The sequence below is a fragment of the Papaver somniferum genome, chromosome 6 (genome assembly GCF_003573695.1).
Source record: "Papaver somniferum cultivar HN1 chromosome 6, ASM357369v1, whole genome shotgun sequence".
NCBI classification, from domain to species: Eukaryota; Viridiplantae; Streptophyta; class Magnoliopsida; order Ranunculales; family Papaveraceae; genus Papaver; species Papaver somniferum.
The window spans coordinates 124,571,966-124,593,314 of NC_039363.1; the positions used below are offsets into that span (position 1 = coordinate 124,571,966).

The following is a 21,349-nucleotide window of genomic DNA, read 5'->3' on the forward strand; positions in this document are numbered from 1 at the left end:
CTAAGATCTAATTAAATTTTATTTAATTTTTTAATAATTACTAAAGATAAGTCAATGTATTAAACGGTCAACGAGTGTCGACGTTAATTCCAAGTACCAAACTCAAAGTGGTACAAATGTTAGACCAAGTGCTAATGTTAGACAAATCCTAAGTACCAGAACCCAAATAATCCTAAATAATTAATATAGTACAATACATTAACAATCCCATTTTTATCTAAAATGTTAGATAGAATCATGCTCGACTTTTAAATTCATTGGTGCATGTGGGTTAACATGTATCGTTGATGTTTATTCCTTGCTTCTTCTGCCATAGAATTTGCTCTTGTATTATGATTTTTTCTTATGAAGCTAACTTGACTTGTGGAAGATTTTCTAGAGTAGAGTTAATTTCTTCGAGAGTATTTTCCGCTAGCCAAGATATGTCTGCTCCTCTGTTGTTGATTATATCCGCTAGAGTTATGCATTTTGTAACTAGAATAACACTAGATAAAATGTTTTCTTCTAACTATTTACTTTCCTTCAGTAAAGTTTTTGTTTCTGCATGAAAATCCAAAGAAGCACAATCTGATCCCCGCTGAAATATGCATAAATTCCACTTAATCTACTGAGTAGAGTATGAAAGCATATCCCATAGTAAATCTTCTTTCTTGAAAGAGGCATCGATAAATAATATTCAATCTGATTGAATAGAGGCCCATAATGGTTTAAATTATTTTCTTCTTTTGATGATTTATACCAGGTAATTTGTCCTTTGTATGGTTCAATTAAAGATACTTCTTTATTTGATCAATCAGGTTTGTTGGGTCCAGATTTTTTTTTAAGTGACCTAACATCTATGTTTCCGTATGAACTAAAGAATAGTTGTAATTTTTTCCGCAAATTGCGAGAACCTTGGGTCAGTTATCCATTTTTCTATCCATGCATGTGCTTATCGAATCTGTTACTATTTTGGGAATTAACCGCGTCTATAAAGCACCCAAACCATATGGATCTGGAAAAACGGTAAGACCTGAAAAGGTATTATTCTATTTTTTTGGTCTTGTAAGTTGCACATTGGACAATCTAAAGAAATCTCTGAAATATGAGTTGCAAGCTTGCTGGCAGTAGGGAGCACTTTCTGAAGCAAACAATCTAATCCTTGGAATTACTTGTAAGTTCCATAAATTTTTCCAAGGGAATTCCTTATTGTCTTCATCTTCAAAATTTTGGTTGATTAGAAAATTATAGATATTTTTTTTGACGAAAAAACTCCCAATGGGTGATGTTTCCATTTAACTTTATCCGAGTCTTTCCAATTATGCGATAATGCTAGAATTTTCTCTTTAGTTTCTGCTAAGAAGAGTTCATCTAGTTTCATATTGTCCCGATTTCCTACAAGAGTTATTCGTTCTTGTAAATTCCAAGGCAGTGATTTATCTTTATCTATCGGTTTGTGAATTATGTCTGCATTGGATGTTCAATTGTGTTCCGATATCTTTGTAGAATATCTATTTTTCACTTGCCAAATAAAACTACCCTTGGTAACGTCTACACCTTTCTTAATACTTGTTCATATCCAGGAAAGGTTGTAAGATCTAAAATATTCCAACGGGTGAGAATTGGGAAAATATTTTGCTTTAAGAAGTTTGGTCCGTAGTTGGTCTAGTTCTGAGATTGATCGGCCGGCCAGCTTTGTTAAGACAGCTATATAAAAATGGTGTGGGTTTTAATTCCCAAACTTCGTTGTGATCTAGGTTTACAGATTTTGATCCCCGTTTTTATATAACCTCCTTTTCGTTTTGAACCGTCTTTATTTCGCATATACAACATACAACATTTTGTTCAATAGAAGCATGGGGAGACGTCTAATTTGGCCAGTGGGAATAACTCTCTCCACTTTCCAATTAGGTGTTAAAACTTACTTTTATTTGATTTTTACACAGACTACTAGCCTACTATATATCAGACTTTAGACTGGAATGTAGTGTAGTTGAGACTAAATTCACTCTCCAAGTAATTTAGCTACAGTCGTGCTCCTTACTATTTTGAACCTCGTAAGGCTCTACGTAATTGATTCCCCTGGCTGACATCCTTTACAGCCTAAGAGTTTCTTCATCCAAACTGAACTCTTTTGAAACCAATCTGGCTCTAACACATAAGCCTATTTGATTTCTCTTTAGATCGCTAGATCAAGGGTTGTAAATATGTTTTCAATAGAAAAAGCTAGCAAACCTCACAAATCCGGAACACTTACACTCAGTTCGATGAGAATCCTGGATTATTAACCACCTCTCAACAACAACCTTAAAACTAATCACTTAAGAATAGTTTTTTCAGATATCTATCTTGAGGAATCACAAAGTCTGAAAAGAATAGAACTTTGCGATTTATATTTATCTCTTTTCTGAAAAAAGATTACTAAAACCTCGATAACAGAATGAACAAGATCAAGATACACGAACTATCAAGATAAAGATAATCGGACATGGCTTCATGAATCCCTAAGTGGAGTTTTTAAGTCGTAACCTAATTATATTTCTCAAAGGAAACCTAGGTTCATAGAGGACGACTCTAACAAATATCTAGGACACATAAAGTGTCAGGGATTGAATTTCCTGGTTTTTTGAGTCTCTTTATTTATAGATTTTCAAGACTGAGGGTTGCTTGAAATTCAAGCTAAGATAACTTGATATTCAAGCAAATACTTCCTATGTTTGGATGAAACTCTTGTAAGGAGACCATGTAAGCATGTGTTAAATTTGTCTTGAAATAATGTAGAAGAATATACACCAAGGTATGGGTACCGGGACCGTATATAATGATAGTTCTCAGCAAATATACCAAAACCTAATAAATAACTGCCATGAAACTGATACAAAGTAATTTGAAGAAGTATACGAAAAATGCATCGATGGAAATATCAAAGAAAGGAGATTTAAGAAAATCCTGAACGAAAGAACACAAGAGAAAAGATTAATCACACAGTCCCTTTACTATCGCCTATGTCGCCTCTCTACCCTTATTGCCTCTTTCACCTCCCCTATAATAATAATAAGATAACATCGGAGCATTTTAACCCCTCTATACTCTCCTATAGTAATAAGATAATATCAGAGCATTTTAACCCCTCTGTAAATATATGGACGAGGGTCGAGGGGTTTTCATTTTTAGATACCTATTTTGAGGCATACTCAAATTTTTTGAGACATACAAGGTAATAATAAAATAGATTCATTATGTGGTAAAATCAATAACCCCATATCCGTCATATTTTTATCACGACAATAGTGCCCTTATTCCATTAATATTAATGATAATAATTAGAATTTAATATTAATAATTAGTAGTTGATGTTAATCATTAGTGGTTAATGTCAATGATTATAATTATATAGTCTTAGTTTCAATTTTTTTTTTTTTTTGAGAAATAGTTAGGTTAGGGTTTGTTAAATAGAAGAATAAGAAATTAGGCTTTTGAGATTTGATGAACTAATAGATAATTAAGGTTTGTTAATACATAGGTAAACTTCTAAACTAGGTTTAAAGTCCTTTTTATAAGTTGAATTTGTCAAAAAATTGAATTTTTACAACCTAGATTTACTGAAAGATGAACGGTTCGGCTGGTAACTTGTCAGTCGAACCTTTGTTATCCAAAAATATACCTAAGTTCGGCTGAAAATTTATCAGCCTAACCTCTGAGTTATCATCCGAACCTAGGTATATTTTAAAAAAACATAGGTTCGGCTGACAAGTTATCAGTCGAACTTCACTCTGTAACTGACGAATTTAGGTTCGGCTGATTCGAATAAAAAACTGATCATCCGAACTAAGTGTATGTTTTGACAAAGTGAAGTTCATCTCTCATTTTCATGTTTAATTATAAGCCAAACTGTTCTTCTGAAACATAAAAAAAAAAAAACAAAAAAAAACAAAGATATCGGACCCAACATAAGGATCCGTAGCTAAATCTCTTTGTGCAACGCTTCAAATGACTCATTTATACTTGTTGTTTTAATCAATGATCAAAAATTTATGAATCAACAATTAATCACCGACGAAAAGTAAAATCCAAACGGTTTCATTAATGATTAAATTAGGTTAGGAATGAAAATGATTTTGAATTTTGGTTAGTTTAGGTTTATGTTTTAATTTTGGAGGAAGGGTATGTAAGTAAATAATAAAATAATTAAGGGTAACTTAGTAATCTACCCACTACTACGACACCCCTTATAAACCCACCCTAGATAGGAAAATAGTTTTGTATGCCTCAAAACAGGTTTCCATTTTTACTTCATAGTGACTGACCTAATTAAAATTTAAAGAATGCTTCCCAAATGATATTGGGTCCAAGTACCAAGCCCAGATATTGATAAGCTACCCAAACCCGGAAATAATTCGGAAACCCATTATCAGGGTGAAACCCCTGTTGCTGCTTCTTCTCTAGGTAAGCCAGAATCCCAAACTCCGACAGTGAAAAAAACATGGAAGGTTGCGCTGGTCTCCATGGACGAGCTACGATCCAATACCTAAAGAAAACAGCACTGGCTTCTAGAATCTGTACTTCTCTATACTTCCCTGAACAGGCTGGTGCTTCCTACGCCACTGCCGCCGTGAAAAGCGAGGAAGAAGAAGAAGAAAAGAGCTGTAGTGGCAGAAGTAATAATAATAAGAAAAAGAATGGTGGGAAATGGTTAACTTTGCCTCCTTTTACTTCAAATGCCAATGATGCAGCTTCAGTATCCAAAGAATTTTCAATATTTAATAGAAGAAGAATAGGGGAAGAAGCATCTGTATCTGACCCTAAATCAACTATGACTGCTTTAAAATGGGTTACTCGTTGTTGCCCACAAATCCCAAGAACTCTTATTCAAAAGCTCTTTCGGCTCAGACAGGTCTGTATAACCCTTTTAATTTTTGATTAATGCTCCCCAAATAAAGATATCAAATTCTTAACCTGGTGTGTGGTTTTGATAGGTTCGAAGAAAATCTGTGGACTCAACAAGTGCTGACAATTTGGGAGCTCAGGATCAAGAATCTCGGCTTAGAAGGGTAACCCTCTCATTTATCACAATGTATGACAATGGTTTAATTCTAAATAGCATGGTCAAGGAAATTTGGCTAGTAGTACTGTTGTACATCCCATTTATCTTATGACTGTGATATGTAGGTTGCAGCCAAAGATGCGATGAATTGGGGAGATACAATCCATCTTCCTGTCAGTGTTCATTCACCTGCTGAAAGAATAAATAGCAGAGATGGTCATCGGTTCACTCCAGACAAGCAAGAATGTAGAATTGATGACAAAGAACGATCCTACATTCGCAGCCTCGAGTTATTCAAGGTTCAAACTTTCACTCTTTATTTGGTTGCTAGTAGGACATGTAACATGTTATAATTGTTTGAGCATTTGAGTTTTGACATATGTGTTGTTCTTATATATATTCAGGATCCATCTATAATTGTTATTAACAAACCTCCAGGCCTGCCTGTTCAGGTAATATGACAGTACCCGATTGCTCGGCATACTTTCTTTCTGGTTTCTCTTTGGCTAGTGTCTCATGAATGGTGCTGGTCCTGGAACAGGGTGGCATTGGCATCAAGCAAAGTTTAGATGCGCTTGCTTCAACTTACTTGAGATATGACTACTCTGAACCCCCTCGACTGGTGAGTTCTCTCAAACCGACTAAAAGGGTTTCATCATCTTTAATGAAATTACGGCTGCATTGTCACGCGAGGAAAGGGAAATTGATAATGTGGCTGCTGCTGCACTTGTGTTCTTTTCCTGATTAGTTACTGTATACCATCTTCTTCAGTTGATGAACAAAGCTACAAGGTTGGCTTGGCACTTTTTGATGCTGATTCTTTTAGGATTGATGATATTTTATCAGGTACACCGATTGGATAGAGATAGTAGTGGTGTTCTAGTGTTGGGAAGGACACAAACAAGTGCTACCATCCTGCATTCTATCTTCCGTGAAAAAACCTTTGAAGCATCAGCTGATGTGAGTAAAATCTTCTCCGTTTCACATGTCTGTGCATATGGTTGTCGAAGCTCAAAACTACCAAGTGAGATATTCCAATATAGTCTTTGGGACACCATTACAGTGTAGTTCAAGCTGATTTTTTCGTCCTTTGTTAAGGCTACAGACAACAACAAAAGAATCTTGCAAAGGAAATACTGGGCACTTGTGATTGGAACTCCAAGACGTGCAAGTGGACTAATTTCTGCTCCACTGGGAAAGGTTAGTTTGATCTTGAGTTCTCGGCAAATACTTTTATCTGCTTAATATCATTAAAAATTTAACCCATATTTCACACATAGTAGTGTACTGTTCGTCTTTTGAAGAGTAGAACTCATCTAGTAACCTCTTTTCTCACATTTATAAATTGTTTTCATGTTTTTCGAATACTACAATCATGATATTGCATAGTCTTCCATTTCTCTTTCGTCTTTTCTATATTCATACCAATTTCTAATGTCACACTTTTCGCTCCTTCAAGTTGGTCCACGAGTTCTGATGTAGACTGTGAAGTCCTAACCTTGAACAGCAGAAAGACCTCTAAAAGTACTGCAATTAAGTTAGAGATATTTAATCTTCAATTTACTGCTTGAGCAATTTAATTTTTCTGCCACCTGTTTATTTTGATTCTGAATGACCCCATACCGTTGATTTTCTTCAGGTGATTATGGATAACGGGAAATCTGAAAGAATAATCGTTGATGATAACCGCAACATGGCGTCTCAGCATGCTATCACTGAGTATCGCCTCGTTCAATCTCCAATTCAAGGTTAGTGAAGAACATGGTATTATCTGTACGTATCACATCTGTTCACTGAGTATCGCCTAGTTCAATCTCAGCATGCTATTTTCCTCCCCTTGCTTTAGCATTTTTGTTTTAGTTATTGGCAACAGAATTAATTTTAAACTTACAATCAGAAGTATTGTACTATTTTGATAACTGTATTCTGTTTCCTGTATATTCTGTAGGTCTAACATGGATAGAATTGTCCCCGCTCACCGGTAGAAAGCACCAGGTTTGGCTCTCTTTTGGACCTGAATGTTGGGATCATGAAATGCATTTCAATTTCTTAATCCTTTCATTCTACTTTTTGGTAATGCAGCTTCGCGTTCACTGTGCCGAGGTCTTGGGGACACCAATAGTTGGAGATTACAAGTACGGTTGGCAAGCTCACAAGAATTGGAAAGGTCTTCCTTGGACCAACCCAACGGAGAGATCTTCTGAGAAGCTTCCCAAGATGCCTTCGTTCGTTCTTGATTCAAAGAGGGGAAGCATCTCAGAGAAGGAACCTCATTTACACCTTCACTGCAGGCAGATGATTTTTCCGGATGTGCATATGGCTCTGCAACATGTTCACTCGGATTCTGATCTTGATCTGTCGAATCTGGAGAGCCTCGATTTTGTTGCTCCTTTGCCTGCACACATGCAAAGAAGCTGGGACATCTTGAACTCATAGGGCCAATACTGGGCTTGGGCTTGTAAGTATACTTATGAAATAAGAGTTTAGTGTAGATTCATTATTGCAAAAGTTTGCCGCAGAATTTCGAACTGAATATAGTATAAAATTATCATTTGAAAACATTGCATCCAGATTACGGTTCCCAGTTAAAAATAACACCCTCTAAGCCACGTGCTTGAAAATGTCATTCTGGGAACACCACAACAGGTATGTACCTTTTATGTCGATGGATTCTATTCTCAGAGGTTTTGGATTTACTGGTAAAAATATGAGAATTTAGGTTGCGTAAATTACCATCAGCCAGATATTTTTGACCCTGCCTTTAAACTGACAATGCGACCTGGCCATTATCAAAGAAACAAGATTATCTTTGGAAGATAAGTATTGTTTGACAACTTAAGTTACAACATTTTGAAGAAATAATCTCATATGAAAACATAAATCACCGTGTTTGGTGATGATTGGGCAGATGATAGCTTCTGGCAGGACAAATGTAGAATCTGTTGAAAAGTAGGATATTATTTTCATTGTTATTCTCCTGTCCAATCCAGATACGCTTTAGAAATAAGTTCCTGTTTTCTTTTCTTTTTTTGAGAAATGGTCTTTGCTTTCTTTATTTTCAGTTTGGCATGTGATAAGCATCTTAAGCTCTTGTCATTTTCTGTGGAGCATTTTTTTTAATGATAGAAATTTTCTATGTAGCATCACCAATTTTTTTTTTTTTAAGAATCAAAGATGAATAAACAAAATTCGTAGATTGGACACCGTGAGACTCTTAAGCAGTTGATTTTCTATACCCCTGTACCTCGTGACCAAGGAAAAAAAATGCCTTTCTAGAACAAGACTGAAAAACCTCAGGAAGAACCACTGTATACTTTCTACTCCTTAGCTCTGTAGCAAGATCTACCTTTTGCTCTTGGTCATCTTTCAACTGATCAAAGTAATTCTTAAAAATATGCTGTCATTGTTGCATACTGTCTGCAGAGCTTCTGTACTTAACCCTTTCACTATTTCCTTAACTTTTTTACACCCCTGTAAGCTGTAGCTCATTCTTGGTTGATTGGGGTTTGGTACTGACAACTAGCAAATGTATGTTTGATAAAAAGAACCGAATCTTCTTGGTTTGGTTGAGGTTTGGTACCTGACAACTACACACTTGTTTGCATAAAAATAGTGAGATATAGATTAGAGTAAACGATAAATAAGACTGGTTGTGTTTGGTTGAGAATATGTACAAACTTACCCATTTTGCTAATCAAGAAAAGAAACAAAAATTTATCAATTTTAAAGGATTTAGGCCATCCATTTGGATTGTGAAATAAGTGACCTTCAAGTAGACTCTTAACTTGTTGTGTTTGGTGCAACTTGATTTTCCACCTAAAATTTACAACAATACTGGATTCCAATTCCACTTCCGGTAGTGAAAAAAAAAAACACCTTTCCCTTTGCGTTATTGTCACAAGCAAAACCTGTGTAGACCGTAGTTGAGTATGTGTATCATAAGCTGTGAGTATCGAGTATCGAACCTTCGACATTTGCGCTTTATAAGTTCAGTAGACTTAAGTCTGGGCTCTGGTTAGTCCCATTGCTTGGTTCACAATGCATATACCGGTATATATACAGTTAGCTATGAAGTCAGCTCGGGGACATCCGATAAAATTGGAATGATGCAGAGAAGATTAGCATGGCTCCTGCTCAAGAAGATTAGCATGGCCCCTGCGCAAGGATGAAATGGTCCAAATTTTTTTGATTCTTTTTTCTGGTTTTTTTTTCCTTCGTTACTCACACTAGTCAACTGGCAAATTCCCAGCACTCACTTATGAACCACAAAATTTATAGAGAGGGTTTCTACACTAGTTTGCGAATTAGAAAACTTAAAACTACCCAAGACTTGTTTCCGCTAGAGGCATTTCTTTAAGATGATCCAGTAATAGACATCTATAGGTTTCTACCACTAATCCTAGATTCTTATCTTATGACGGCCAAACGGTAGATGATGTTGATGTGGTGCTTCTCACCTACAACGGTAGTAGGTAAGTGAAAATGATGTAGATGTGACGTCACCTCTAATTTCCAAGTCCTACTGCCAAAGTTAGGCATTTGTGGCCCCTATAAATTCCCTAGTCGAATCCAATATTCTTCTTTCATCGGACTATTCCTTCCATTATTTGCTAAACACCCCATCTCTCCACTCACTCTTTCTCTCTCAGGACTCAGCAAACTTTAAACTCCACAGAGTAATGGGAAGTGTAGGAAGCGAGAGAACAACTACAGGATGGGCAGCAACAGACCCATCAGGGATACTCTCTCCTTACACTTTTGCTCTTCGGGAAACAGGTCCAGAAGATGTATACATCAAGGTTACATACTGTGGAGTCTGCCACACTGATATTCACCAAGTCAAGAATGATCTTGGCATGTCCAACTACCCCATGGTCCCTGGGTACGTAACAAAAATTTAGTTACCATTATATACTTTTGCTGATTGTGGATTTTGCAAGTCTAAAACTTTTTATCAATTTTTGCAGGCATGAAACAGTTGGAGAAGTAATTGAGGTAGGCAGAGATGTAACAAAATTCAAAGCTGGTGATAGTGTTGGAGTTGGACTGATCATTGGAAGTTGCAGGGAATGCTCATCATGTACCTCAAACATTGAACAATACTGTAACAAGAAAATCTGGAATTACAATGATGTTTACACTGATGGTAAACCAACTCAAGGAGGTTTTGCTTCTACAATGGTTATTGATCAGAAGTAAGTTCACCACTTACAACATGAACCCCGAATGGAAAATCATTTTCAAATTTTAATGGGTTTGTTTTTGGTTTTCTGTTTTGAAGATTTGTAGTGAAGATACCAGAAGGACTAGCACCAGAACAAGCAGCACCACTCTTATGTGCAGGGTTGACAGTTTATAGTCCGTTAAGAAAATTTGATTTAACAACAAGTGGATTAAAAGCTGGGATTCTAGGACTTGGTGGTGTTGGACATATGGGTGTTAAAATTGCAAAAGCAATGGGCCATCATGTGACTGTAATAAGTTCATCTAACAAGAAACAAGAAGAAGCGATGGATCATCTTGGTGCTGATGATTACATCGTTAGCTCCGAGCCCGAACAAATGGGAAGAGCAGTTGATACTCTAGATTATATTATGGATACCATTCCTGTTGTTCATCCACTTGAACCTTACCTTCCTTTATTGAAAGTCGATGGTAGATTTATTATCATGGGTGTCATTGCTCAACCTCTACAATTTATCACTCCCATGATAATGCTCGGTACGTCGCATATCCCAGATTTTTTTATGCTCAACTTACCTTGTTCATTTGTTTGTTCTTAATTTTTGTCTTGGGGTTTTGTATAGGGAGGAAATCGATTACGGGGACGTTTATCGGGAGCGTGGAAGAATCGGCGGAAATGCTCGACTTCTGCAAAGAAAAAGGTGTAACCTCTTCTATTGAATTGGTGAAAATGGATTACATTAACAAAGCTATGGAAAGGTTGGAGAAGAATGATGTTAGATACAGGTTTGTCGTCGATGTGGCCGGCAGCAAAATCGATCTCTGAGAGCTGAAATCATTCCAAATCCTATGATAGCGCGTGGGGATTGAACTAGTGGAGGAAAAAATGGTGGGAAAAACTACATCATCTTTGTGTTTCAATATTATAATAAGAAAGATACTTTCTGTGAGATATATTTAAAAAAATCTGCTTCTTTCTTGTTTTATATTTTCTTCTTCCAATAATTGGATTGTTGGTAGTTTTTGTTTTGTGCAATTTTTATAGTGAAAATATGCTTCAGACTTGTGTGTAAATGTATGTCCTCAGTTTCATTCTTCTCTTAAGATACAAACAGGGTTCAACTCAACTGTTGAGTGCTAAAGTTCCTTATTACCTGCAAAATTATGTTCCTTGGGTTTTGAGTAGTAAGAGTGAAGCCTTGAAAAGTTTGTCTTTGTAAAAGTGAACACAAGAAAAGTTGACAAGCTTGCTTTGAAACGCAACAAAGTGTAGCTGACCCATCTCTTGGTGTTCCATCTTCCATCATTCACATCCAAACGTCATTTTAGACTCTACATTTCTGCCAGGCACTTTGGTGGTCCTGACTGATCCTATTACGGGAAGGAAACAAATGATTTCTTCAATGTGGTTGAGAAGTGTCGTTGCTGAAGTACTTTAGTTGGTAATCCGGTACTATCCCAACTTCGTCCCTACAAATTGTGGGGAATGGGCATGTTTCTAAAAAAATAAAAAAAATGTCAGATGTGGGATCGTTTTTCTCGAAGACCAGAACTTGAGTCTGGCGCCTTAGACCACTCGGCCAACCTGACTGTGTTGTCACAGTTCGACTTTATACAAACACAACTCCAGTCCCCCTAAACAGCCCTGCCTAGCTTCAGCCAATTGAGTAATTCAGCAAACAAGGGTTTTCATTTACATCAAAATTTAAGTGATGTGATATCGACTACGATTGCCCTGGTTGCCTGGTGCATATACTGTCTAAGTCTTCGCCATTCTCCTATATCATTGGTCATTATATCTGCTACCAAAGAGTGTTTGATTTTACTAAGGGCATTATGCAAATTACATTTAAAAGTTGAGCAATCACTAGTCATTACAAGGGAAAATCATTATTTCCCTCTGACACTGGCTATTTTATCGAAAGAGTTATATTGTAAAGAAAAAGAAGACAGGATCGGCAAAATTGACAGATTTGATGTAGAAAGTTTAAATTTTTACTCTAAATACAAACATCAATCGACCATTCATATAGCGTTCTCCATGTTACATGATGTTGGACTAAGAATCATTCTATTTCTCCATATGTTTTCCCCTCGAACTGTTGGCCTCGGTAAAATACATCTACTAGCTGAAATACATGCTCATCATGTATCTTGTTGGGTTGAAGCCACTCAGAATCACTGCAAAGGAAGTAAAGCAAATAAATACCTGCTACATGAGAAAAAGATAACAAAAAAACGAAATCAGAAGTTAGGTTTATACTTACTGAGGGGTGAAAGGATGATGACAATACCGATCGGGTACAAAAAGAATGTGGTTCTTTCTAAGAAGGGTAATACTGCAGCAAGTAATCCAAAAAAATCTAATCAGGAAATTAACATATGGAAGTAAATCAAGTAATCTAGAAATTCATTTCAAGGTTCTTTTTATAGTGCTTGAAGCTTGAATCTGAATTAAGTATGTGGCATAGGAGGGCGAATAATGGACCTGCCTGCTTGAATGCAAGCAAACCCAACACTTAATGCTTGAAGAAACTTTTCTAAGACAGTGTATGAGAAATCTATGTTCCTTCTCATCATATCCTAGAATCTTTTGTAAAGAAATTTCACTTACCATCATATCCTAGAAAGTTGAGATAGTGGTAGTAAGAGACCGCAACCATGAAAAGCAAGTTTGATAGCAGATCTGGAATGAAACCGTGTGCAATCAAGAGGGGTGATAAAAAGTAGTGAATCACTGGCATAACATAAAAAGGTATCAGTCACACAATTATTCTTGTTCATATACAACGAAAAATTTTAGTCGAATGGGAGTTCAAATGTAAAAGAGCAATTACCATATAGCAGAACGAACATTGGGAAGAAAGAGTTGCAATGAACATCAAATGCATAAAGCCTTCATGAAAAGAGAAAAGCAAGTTAGCAGAGACCAGGTTTCACGCTGAATTTAGTCAGATGGAGGAAATGGTAAAAGTAGGGTGGTAGGAGTATTTAATGGGTTTAATCCACAATTTCTAGTGAAATAGGAAAGGGTTAATGCACAGCAGGAACTACTACAAGATAAACAAGGTTGATACTATCCATCTGCTGAAACACATTCGCATTGGATGATCACAAGATTCTAAGACCAACTTCAAATACAGTTTCTACCAAATTTATCACATTAAAAATTGCTCATGCATCTTGAGGGCTTTGGTACATTTTTATGGTTTCAAAATTAAGTGAGGTCTGACATAGATATAGCTCAATACCAAGTTGGATGAAGTTGGAAACATGATGCTGATACAAATACAGGATCCTAGCATAGAAGCAATGATGGTCCAGAAGTCTACATTGGATAATGAGAAAAAGATGTATGCCACTGAACTAAAACAAAGCAGCAATATTCTGATACAGAACAAAGTAGAGTTTCATGATTTACCATTCCACTCGTTGTTCAACCACATGACTGTTAGGAGACTCTTCGCGAAGATATGAATTTGTAAGAAACCTGCACAGCCAATACAAATAGCATCAACAGAATTTTATAGAAAAATCGGTCCCCTTATCTGCTACAGTCATGGGACAAAATGTGCAAATTGAATCATAGTTCAAAACTCATATATATTCATTGGTGTTACAGCTTACCAGCAACATGTTGCCAGAACCGCTCCAGTTATTAAGAAATGAAAAATCAATACTGAAAGAACTGTGCTAATAGCATGTCCCACGCTATGGCTGAACCTGAAATAATGAAACAACAAGGTGGAACAAAATTAGCACCAGCAGAGTAACCATTCGGAGAAATAAAAATAAACGTAAGAAAAGGAAATGAAAAATGACAATTATCTATAGGAATGGGATCCACTAACAAAAGGTTTTGACAAAACTGGTTAACCGTAAGATCTTGTGTATTGGACAGTTTATACGTTTGATTAATGTGTGTGTGTTTTCTTTAGGTATGAACAGTATGCTCACTTGCTAAAATCTATTTCTTTGTAGTCATGTTCACTATTCAAAGCCATTGGTATAAACATATACAGTAACATAAAAATAGAGCTCTGGACTTGAGCAGTGTTCAGCCAAAGGCATCTAGCAACCATTATCCACACATTTTGAATCATTATATGTGTATCGTCTTAACATAGTAACAAAATTGTCTTTTCCATGTACATGGTTTAAAAAGGCGTTTGTGGGGCGCACTTTTGGGCGCCTTTTTGCGCTTCAGGTCCTAGGCGCTTCTAGAGCGCCACTTTACGAATTGGTTTAAATTAGAAAATAAAAAGCTTGCCTTTGAAGCCCAGTAGGGCCTGTTTCACGTTTTCTAACTAAATACTAATAAACCTAATTTATGGGGCATGAAAACATGATGACGATGACTGTCTACATGATGATATGAATGATGCAGACATTCGTGGCTAGTATATTTAAAAGCTTTTAGGTAGAATAGGCAGTATCAGTATGCCATATGCTTAGTTAGTTTAATTGTTCCTTTTATTATGTCTGAACTTCGTAGTTTTCTTTTATTAAGTTAGCAACTTCTTATTTATACATATTATTATATATTTAAAAAGCTCGCTTCCGCTTTACGCTTTCGCGGCGCTTTACGCTTTAGTATGACAGCGCTTCGCCCCACGCTTTCGCTTTTTAAAACCTTGTCCCTGTATTCAACTTGACTATTCGTAATTGCCAAACACATCCTAGAACTAATTTATTTTCTAATTGTGAACCATAGGATAAATAAGATCCAAGGGTTACTATGTTTTGTCAAAAGGGTTTGTTAAAACCTTTTGTCACTGGATCCCGACCCTTATCTATATACATCACCGCAGTCGTTGGCTTAATGTTACATAAAGAGCTTAAAACTAGCATAGCCTAAGGACTCTAAATTACGCTTCAGTAAACCTTTCATAGTTTTCCCTTAGGTTCTATCGGAAACACTGACATCTACAGATGAACATATCATTCACCAAATAATCAAATAAAACCATATGGATGACATACTTTCTTTTCAGGGACTTGGTGAGGCGTGAAGAAATAAATTACAATTTGAGTATACATTTAATAAATTGGATATTTCCATAACATGGTTGCTAGGCTTTTCATAAAGGGGAACTATGTTGATGCACATCAACTGTATAGTCTTTAATTCTTATTGTCTATTAACACAAGAAAAAGACAGCAAGTTCATGAGAGAGAACGTACGCAGCACAGTAAGCCGAAGTTGCAACAATCAAAAGGAGGCTGCAAATAACAATGAATGCTGGATCGTCTCGTGCCCATTGGTTCTTTGTTTCTGAGACCAAGTGATAAATCAAATGTCATGTACATATAGTGCACAGAGTTCTCTGATAAACTGATATAAAATATTACTGACAAGGTGTTGTGTTACAAGTTACAATCAGAAAACATGAAAAAACTTGTTGGAATGGTCTAGCAAAGCAAGAATGTGACACTTAAATTTTCTTAAGATTTAGCAGATTAAATATTAAAACGGGTTGAATATAGTTATTTCTACGACAAACTCCAATCTAGCAATATCTGTACTTAACAGATGCAACAACAAGGATAAACAACCCATTAGGTTAACAGTGGCTTGGATACTTACGTTTGTGATACTTAGTGTGCTGATATCTGTAATCGACCATTCAGTCCCCAACGTGCAAAGGCAAACAAAAACAATAAAAGACAAGAATCTCAGAGTAACATCTCGATATAAATGTTCTTCAATAACTTGTCAAGGTTTGTTCTTATCGACCATGAAGCCACTTCATTTACTTAAGAGTAATGTGGTTTCAACCCAATCATTACACTCTCAAAAGGTACTGGATGGCAATAGTAAGTGAAGTTAGAAAGAAGACAACTAACTTATTGTTGTGATATTGCAAGTATCCATAGTATGAGATGTCAAACAAATAATTTCAAAAAATAGCAGTGGTGAATAAAATGAGGGACTAACTGAGAAGAATGGATACATACACAACTTTTGGAGAAGTGCATAGATTCAGCATTTGCCAAAACGTATATTCAATATCCATTTGTCGCCACTACAAGGAAATACAAACAAAAAGAAATGTTGAGATAAAAATAATGTGAGAATTTCTAATGAGAAATCAGTATGATATCTCCAAAATTCATTAGAATTAACAGCTGAAACCATTTCGAGAACTACTAGACGACTACAAGTCTACCACAGTAAATTGTAAGACTCAAATTCAATCAAAATTTCACAACCATATCAACTCATCGAAATCATCAGTGTCTGTGCTTTCAGTTGATAATAATTAGATCTAATACGAAATCATCACAAAACCTACAAACCTCCAAATTCATTGTCACCCCCTCAATTTTGGAATTTTAAAGCTCTAACTAATTGCACTTGAACTACAACTAATAAATATCTATTACATGTTTTGTGACGAATTTTGTCCTAAATCATCAAAAAAATCTGCTATAGTTCTCTACAATGTGTAATTTAAAGTAGAAAAGAAAATCCATACAATTGATAGAATCCAAAATAGTGATAAAACTAAAATCTGCAAGATGGGATCCAAAAGAATTTACAGTGAGCGAAAATAAGCAAAAGAAGAAAACCTTGACAATTCTTCTCAGGTATTGAGGGAAGACTGGATTTGGGCGCACATTAGACGCGCGCCCTTTTGAGGTTGTGGGAAGCATTGTATCTGTTGATCTCTGCTTCTTCTCAGATTTTCAGAAACCTTCAAATTACACTTGCTCTTACTAAAGATCTACCAGCAGGTGTTTTTGTTGAATCGATGGATCACCTCCGATTTTGTTCTTTTGACATTTCCCTTCCTCTCTTTCTAAAGTCTAAACTTAAAGGGACTGAACTCGAGTTAACTTAAAACATAAAAACAAGGGCTCCTCAAATTCTAGAAGGACTTCCCACCTCAAGGTTTTTTTTTCTTTTTTTTTTTTAAGCAAAGGCCTTAAAAAAGGCTAATGGTCTTCCTCAACAAAAGGCCTAAGCCAAACAGGAGGGACGAATCAGTACATAGACGATTTGTTGTTTTTTTCCCATTTAGCTAGTTCATGAGCAACAAAATTACAAGTTCTCGGTTGGAAAGAGAAAATACAATCACCAAGAGATTAAGCAAAAAATTGAATGTCTTTAAAGATTGCATCAGTTCTAGGATTCCCATCAAAACAGCCAGCTGAGAATTGGGAAACCATGTCTTGAGCATCACTTTCCACTATGATATGTGTTAGCTTTGATTCCACAGCCTTCTTCAAAACAGCCCATATATCTCTAGCTTCAGCCTCTTCAGCAGATTCCACATCAAAGACAGTAGAAGCACAAAAAGAAGTTTTGCTGAAGAAATCTCTCATCACATAGCCTGCACCATTATCCTTAGTAATGTCATCATAAGCACCATCAGTGTTACATTAAATCCAGCCAAAAGTAGGGGGATCCACTGGTCACTAAAGGAAATGGTATGACTAGGTGGGTTTTGGATTCTTGTTTTAACAGTGAGGAGCATAGCGTTAGCTCTATGGATTGACAGCAACATGATTTTCCTGAAGGTTTACAAAGACTAAATTGTTTCTATTATTCCATAAAGACCAAAGGACAACAACAAACATGCAGTGTCTATCAGTAGGAATTCTAAAAATAGGGTCAATCAATCATCGGACTCGAAGAAAAAGAAGAAGTATTAGCACAGAAGGCACTGGGATTCCAAACATGGCTAGAAAAAAGGCACATAACAAGGGCATGCATAATAGATTCATGAGGATCAGAACATCTATTACAGGTAACAGAGTGCATATGCATTCTAGTTTGAAGAACAGTTTTAGCAGGTAGAACATTACTAGCAGCTTTCCAAGTAAAAAGTTGAATACGGTGAGGGACATTAATTTTCCAAATGCACTTCCAAAGTTTATTACTGGGGAAGGGTCCAGACCCTCTTAATCCCAAGTAAGCAGATTTTGAATAAAATCTTCCATTCTTTGAAAGCTCTCAAGCCCTCCTATCAGGAGTGCGTAACTGGCTTAATGGAATGGTGATGATTTTATGAACAGAAGCATCATCAAAGTGAGTATTTAGTTTGTCTAAATTCTAGGATCTAGTAGCATCATCAATGAAATAAGAAACTTTAACAGAAGGGTCAGGAGGGACCAAGGAATTAGGGGTGGCAGAACCTAAAGTAGGGATCCATTTATCACACAGGGATCAATAAATTTACCATACCCAACAATCCAAGAAATAAGGGGTTTAATCATCTTTTTAATGGTATGAAGGCATCTCCAAGTCCAGAAGCAATCAGCAGGACAAGCAGCATTAAGAAAGTCAGTCCTAGGAAAATAACGAGCTTTCAGCACAGTACCTAAAAGGCAGTCAGGGTTCTCTATGATTTTCCATGCATTTCTAGATAAAATAACCAAGTTGTTAAGTTTAGATTTCCTAAAACCAAGACCACCTTCAGACTTAGGGGAGCATAAAGTATCCCATCCTAGAAGGTGCAGTTTTTCTATCCTTAGGGTCAAGATTCTCTCCCTACCAGAATTGACAAAGGTGAGAATCCATCTTTTTGCAAAGGTACTTGGGAATAAGAAAAGTACGCATTTGGTATAGAGGAATGGTCTGACCAAAATGCTTAACCAAAGTACTTCTAGCAGCCTGAGATAACATTCTATGAAACCAAGAGGTAATCCTAGCATCTACAGCTTGGAAAATACCCATTTAGGTCTGGATCTTAGAGGCCTTAATAGCTATAGGGGTGCCAAGATACTTCTCCCCTAGATCTCTATTATGGATATCCAGAATATTAGACAAATGGTTCATAAAAGGTGCAGGCAACTTTTTACTAAACAAGATACCAGATTTATCAAAGTTGATTTCCTGTCCAGAAGCTAAACAATACTTTTGAATATAGTCTTTAATAGTTCTAAAATCTTTATCAGTATCTTTAGAAAACAAGAGGGAATCATCAGCAAACAAGAGGTGCGTCATGCAAAGGGCATTCTTACAAACTTTAATTCCTTCAACTAAGCCTTTACTGGTCAAATTATCAATATAAGCAGATAAAGCTTCAGAACGGATGATATAAAGATAGGGGGAGAGAGGATATCCCTGTCTCAGGCCTCTCTCAGGTTTGATAAGGCCAGTAGGATGACCATTCAATAAAACAGAATAAGAGACAATAGAAACACATTGATGAATCAGATTAACCCAGTGATCAGACGAACCCATTTTAAGTAAAACTTTACTAAGAAAAGAGCACTCTAACTTATCATAAGCTTTGGACATATCAATTTTGATATAAGCAATGCCCTTCTTCTTCTTATGATGGTTGACAACATAGACAGCCTCATTGGATAGTAAGACATTGTCAGATATACTTCTTTTTGAGACAAAGGCACTTTGATTCTGAGATATGATGTTATCCATCAGAGGTTTGAGCCTATTGGCCAAGGTTTTAGATAGGATTTTATAGATGAACTTACATAAGCCAATGGGCATATATTGGGAAACTAATTCAGCCAGAAGGACCTTAGGGATTAAAGAAATGTTGGTGGTATTGAAATTTTTTTCTAAATGACCAGTTCGAAAACAGGTTTGGGTCATGTCAATAACAGCTTCTCCAACAATATCCCGTTTTTCTGGTAGAACAAGACTGGGAAGCCATCAGGGCTAGGAGTTTTTTTATCACCCATTTGAAAGATATTATTTTTTATTTCCTCAGCAATGAGAGGGAGATTTAACAAAGAGTTATTCTCATGGGAGAATTTGACTGGTAAGTTTTCTAAAACTTCATTTTGAAATTGCTGAGGTTGGGAGGAGTACAGATTTCTAAAGTAATCCTCAAAATAAGTATCTATGCTCTTCCTATCAGTGAAAACAGTACTAAGAGAATTTTTAATCCAGCTAATGGCATTCCTTTTTCTCCTAAAGAGAGTGACTCTATGGAAATAGGGAGAATTTCTGTCTCCTTCCAGGAGCCAGATCTCCTAGATTTATCTTTCCAGTAAAGTTCCTCATGGTTATACATGTATTCTAGTCTAGCCCTTAATCTAGAAGTAGAGGAGGAATCAGAAGGATTGAGATTTTGGAGATCAACCAGCTCTTTTCTTGTAGTTTTGATGTTGGTTTGAAGGTTAACAAAAGAAATCTTGTTCTAATCCCTAAGGCCTTTTTTTTGTGTTAAGCATCTTAGCATTAAATTTATAAGCAGGGGAACCAATAACAATAACAGACCAAGCATTAGCTATAATTACCTGCAAGTAGGGTCCTCCATCCACATGGCCATGAATAGGAAAGCTTTAGGCATAAAATTAACTTCAAAATTAAAACCAATATGCATGGGGCAATGATCAGAGGAGTCCCAAGGAAGCTTATTAACACATAATTTAGGACATAACAACTCAGCAAAAGGATTAATGAAACCCTATCAAGTCTTTCAAGAATGAGATCAGTTTCTTGTTGCATATTAGACTAAGTAAACCTACAACCAGAGAAACTAGGATCATGTAAGTCAAACAAATTACATAAATTCCTAAGATTAAAAAAATCAGTGTCATCAACCTCTAGACCACCATTTTTATCCTCACGGCCTAGGAGAGCATTAAACTCACCTACAAAGAAAGATGGTTCATCTACTGGTATAGGTGGTATAAGGCATTGGTTTTCCCAGAAGGCTTGTCTTAAGGCACTATTAGGTTTTCCATATATGAAATAAATCTGACAAGTTTTGGAATGTATGATATCCTTAGTAGTGACATAGATGCCCCTATTATACTAGTGGAAGCAATAGTAAGATCGATTTCCTTCTTCCAAGACAGCACAAGACTACCATTCTTTCCAATACATGGCACATTAGCAGTACAAGGGAAGCCTATATTCCTCAGTTTTCTAGCAGCAAAATCATTTTGCATTTTGTTTAAGACAAGAAAACAATGTCAGGGTTAACATTCCTAAGGAGGCTGCTAAGTTCCTTATTAGCTTTTTTTTTTTCCAACACCAAGCACATTCCAGCATACAATGTTCGCATTATTGACAGGAAAAGAGGAAGGAGCAACAATAGATGAAGGAAAGACAATAGGGGTGGAAAAAAGAAGGAACCTGATTAGCAGAGTCATGGTTTCCATTAGATTGAGAATTTTTATTTCCATCAGAAGAGATAGTTCCTTGGGTAGCATCCA

At 36.2% G+C, this 21,349-nt stretch overlaps 3 protein-coding genes and 1 pseudogene across 3 annotated transcripts; 3 read left to right on the forward strand and 1 right to left on the reverse strand.

The window, feature by feature from the left end:
* The first annotated feature begins 4,436 nt into the window (after nucleotides 1-4,436).
* Nucleotides 4,437-7,803, forward strand: LOC113286132 (RNA pseudouridine synthase 4, mitochondrial-like). Its single transcript, XM_026534835.1, has 10 exons — nucleotides 4,437-4,873; nucleotides 4,956-5,030; nucleotides 5,149-5,322; nucleotides 5,428-5,475; nucleotides 5,565-5,645; nucleotides 5,870-5,983; nucleotides 6,122-6,223; nucleotides 6,663-6,771; nucleotides 6,972-7,018; nucleotides 7,106-7,803. The coding sequence occupies exons 1-10, from the start codon at nucleotides 4,463-4,465 to the stop codon at nucleotides 7,457-7,459; spliced, it is 1,515 nt and encodes a 504-aa protein (XP_026390620.1). The 5' UTR covers nucleotides 4,437-4,462; the 3' UTR covers nucleotides 7,460-7,803.
* A 1,293-nt stretch (nucleotides 7,804-9,096) lies between these two features.
* Nucleotides 9,097-9,223, forward strand: LOC113291989 (annotated as a pseudogene).
* Nucleotides 9,224-9,597: 374 nt separating this feature from the next.
* On the forward strand, nucleotides 9,598-11,334 carry LOC113289163 (probable cinnamyl alcohol dehydrogenase 1). The gene is made up of 4 exons (XM_026538352.1): nucleotides 9,598-9,905; nucleotides 9,991-10,218; nucleotides 10,305-10,744; nucleotides 10,831-11,334. The coding sequence occupies exons 1-4, from the start codon at nucleotides 9,703-9,705 to the stop codon at nucleotides 11,031-11,033; spliced, it is 1,074 nt and encodes a 357-aa protein (XP_026394137.1). The 5' UTR covers nucleotides 9,598-9,702; the 3' UTR covers nucleotides 11,034-11,334.
* A 673-nt stretch (nucleotides 11,335-12,007) lies between these two features.
* On the reverse strand, nucleotides 12,008-17,050 carry LOC113289164 (protein unc-50 homolog). Its single transcript, XM_026538353.1, has 10 exons — nucleotides 16,781-17,050; nucleotides 16,166-16,233; nucleotides 15,795-15,820; nucleotides 15,392-15,482; nucleotides 13,835-13,930; nucleotides 13,629-13,697; nucleotides 13,045-13,103; nucleotides 12,822-12,944; nucleotides 12,475-12,546; nucleotides 12,008-12,388 (listed from the first exon to the last, which is right to left on the reverse strand). Exons 1-10 carry the CDS (start codon nucleotides 16,862-16,864, stop codon nucleotides 12,333-12,335), a joined length of 744 nt encoding a protein of 247 aa, XP_026394138.1. The 5' UTR covers nucleotides 16,865-17,050; the 3' UTR covers nucleotides 12,008-12,332.
* Between the last annotated feature and the right edge of the window lie 4,299 nt (nucleotides 17,051-21,349).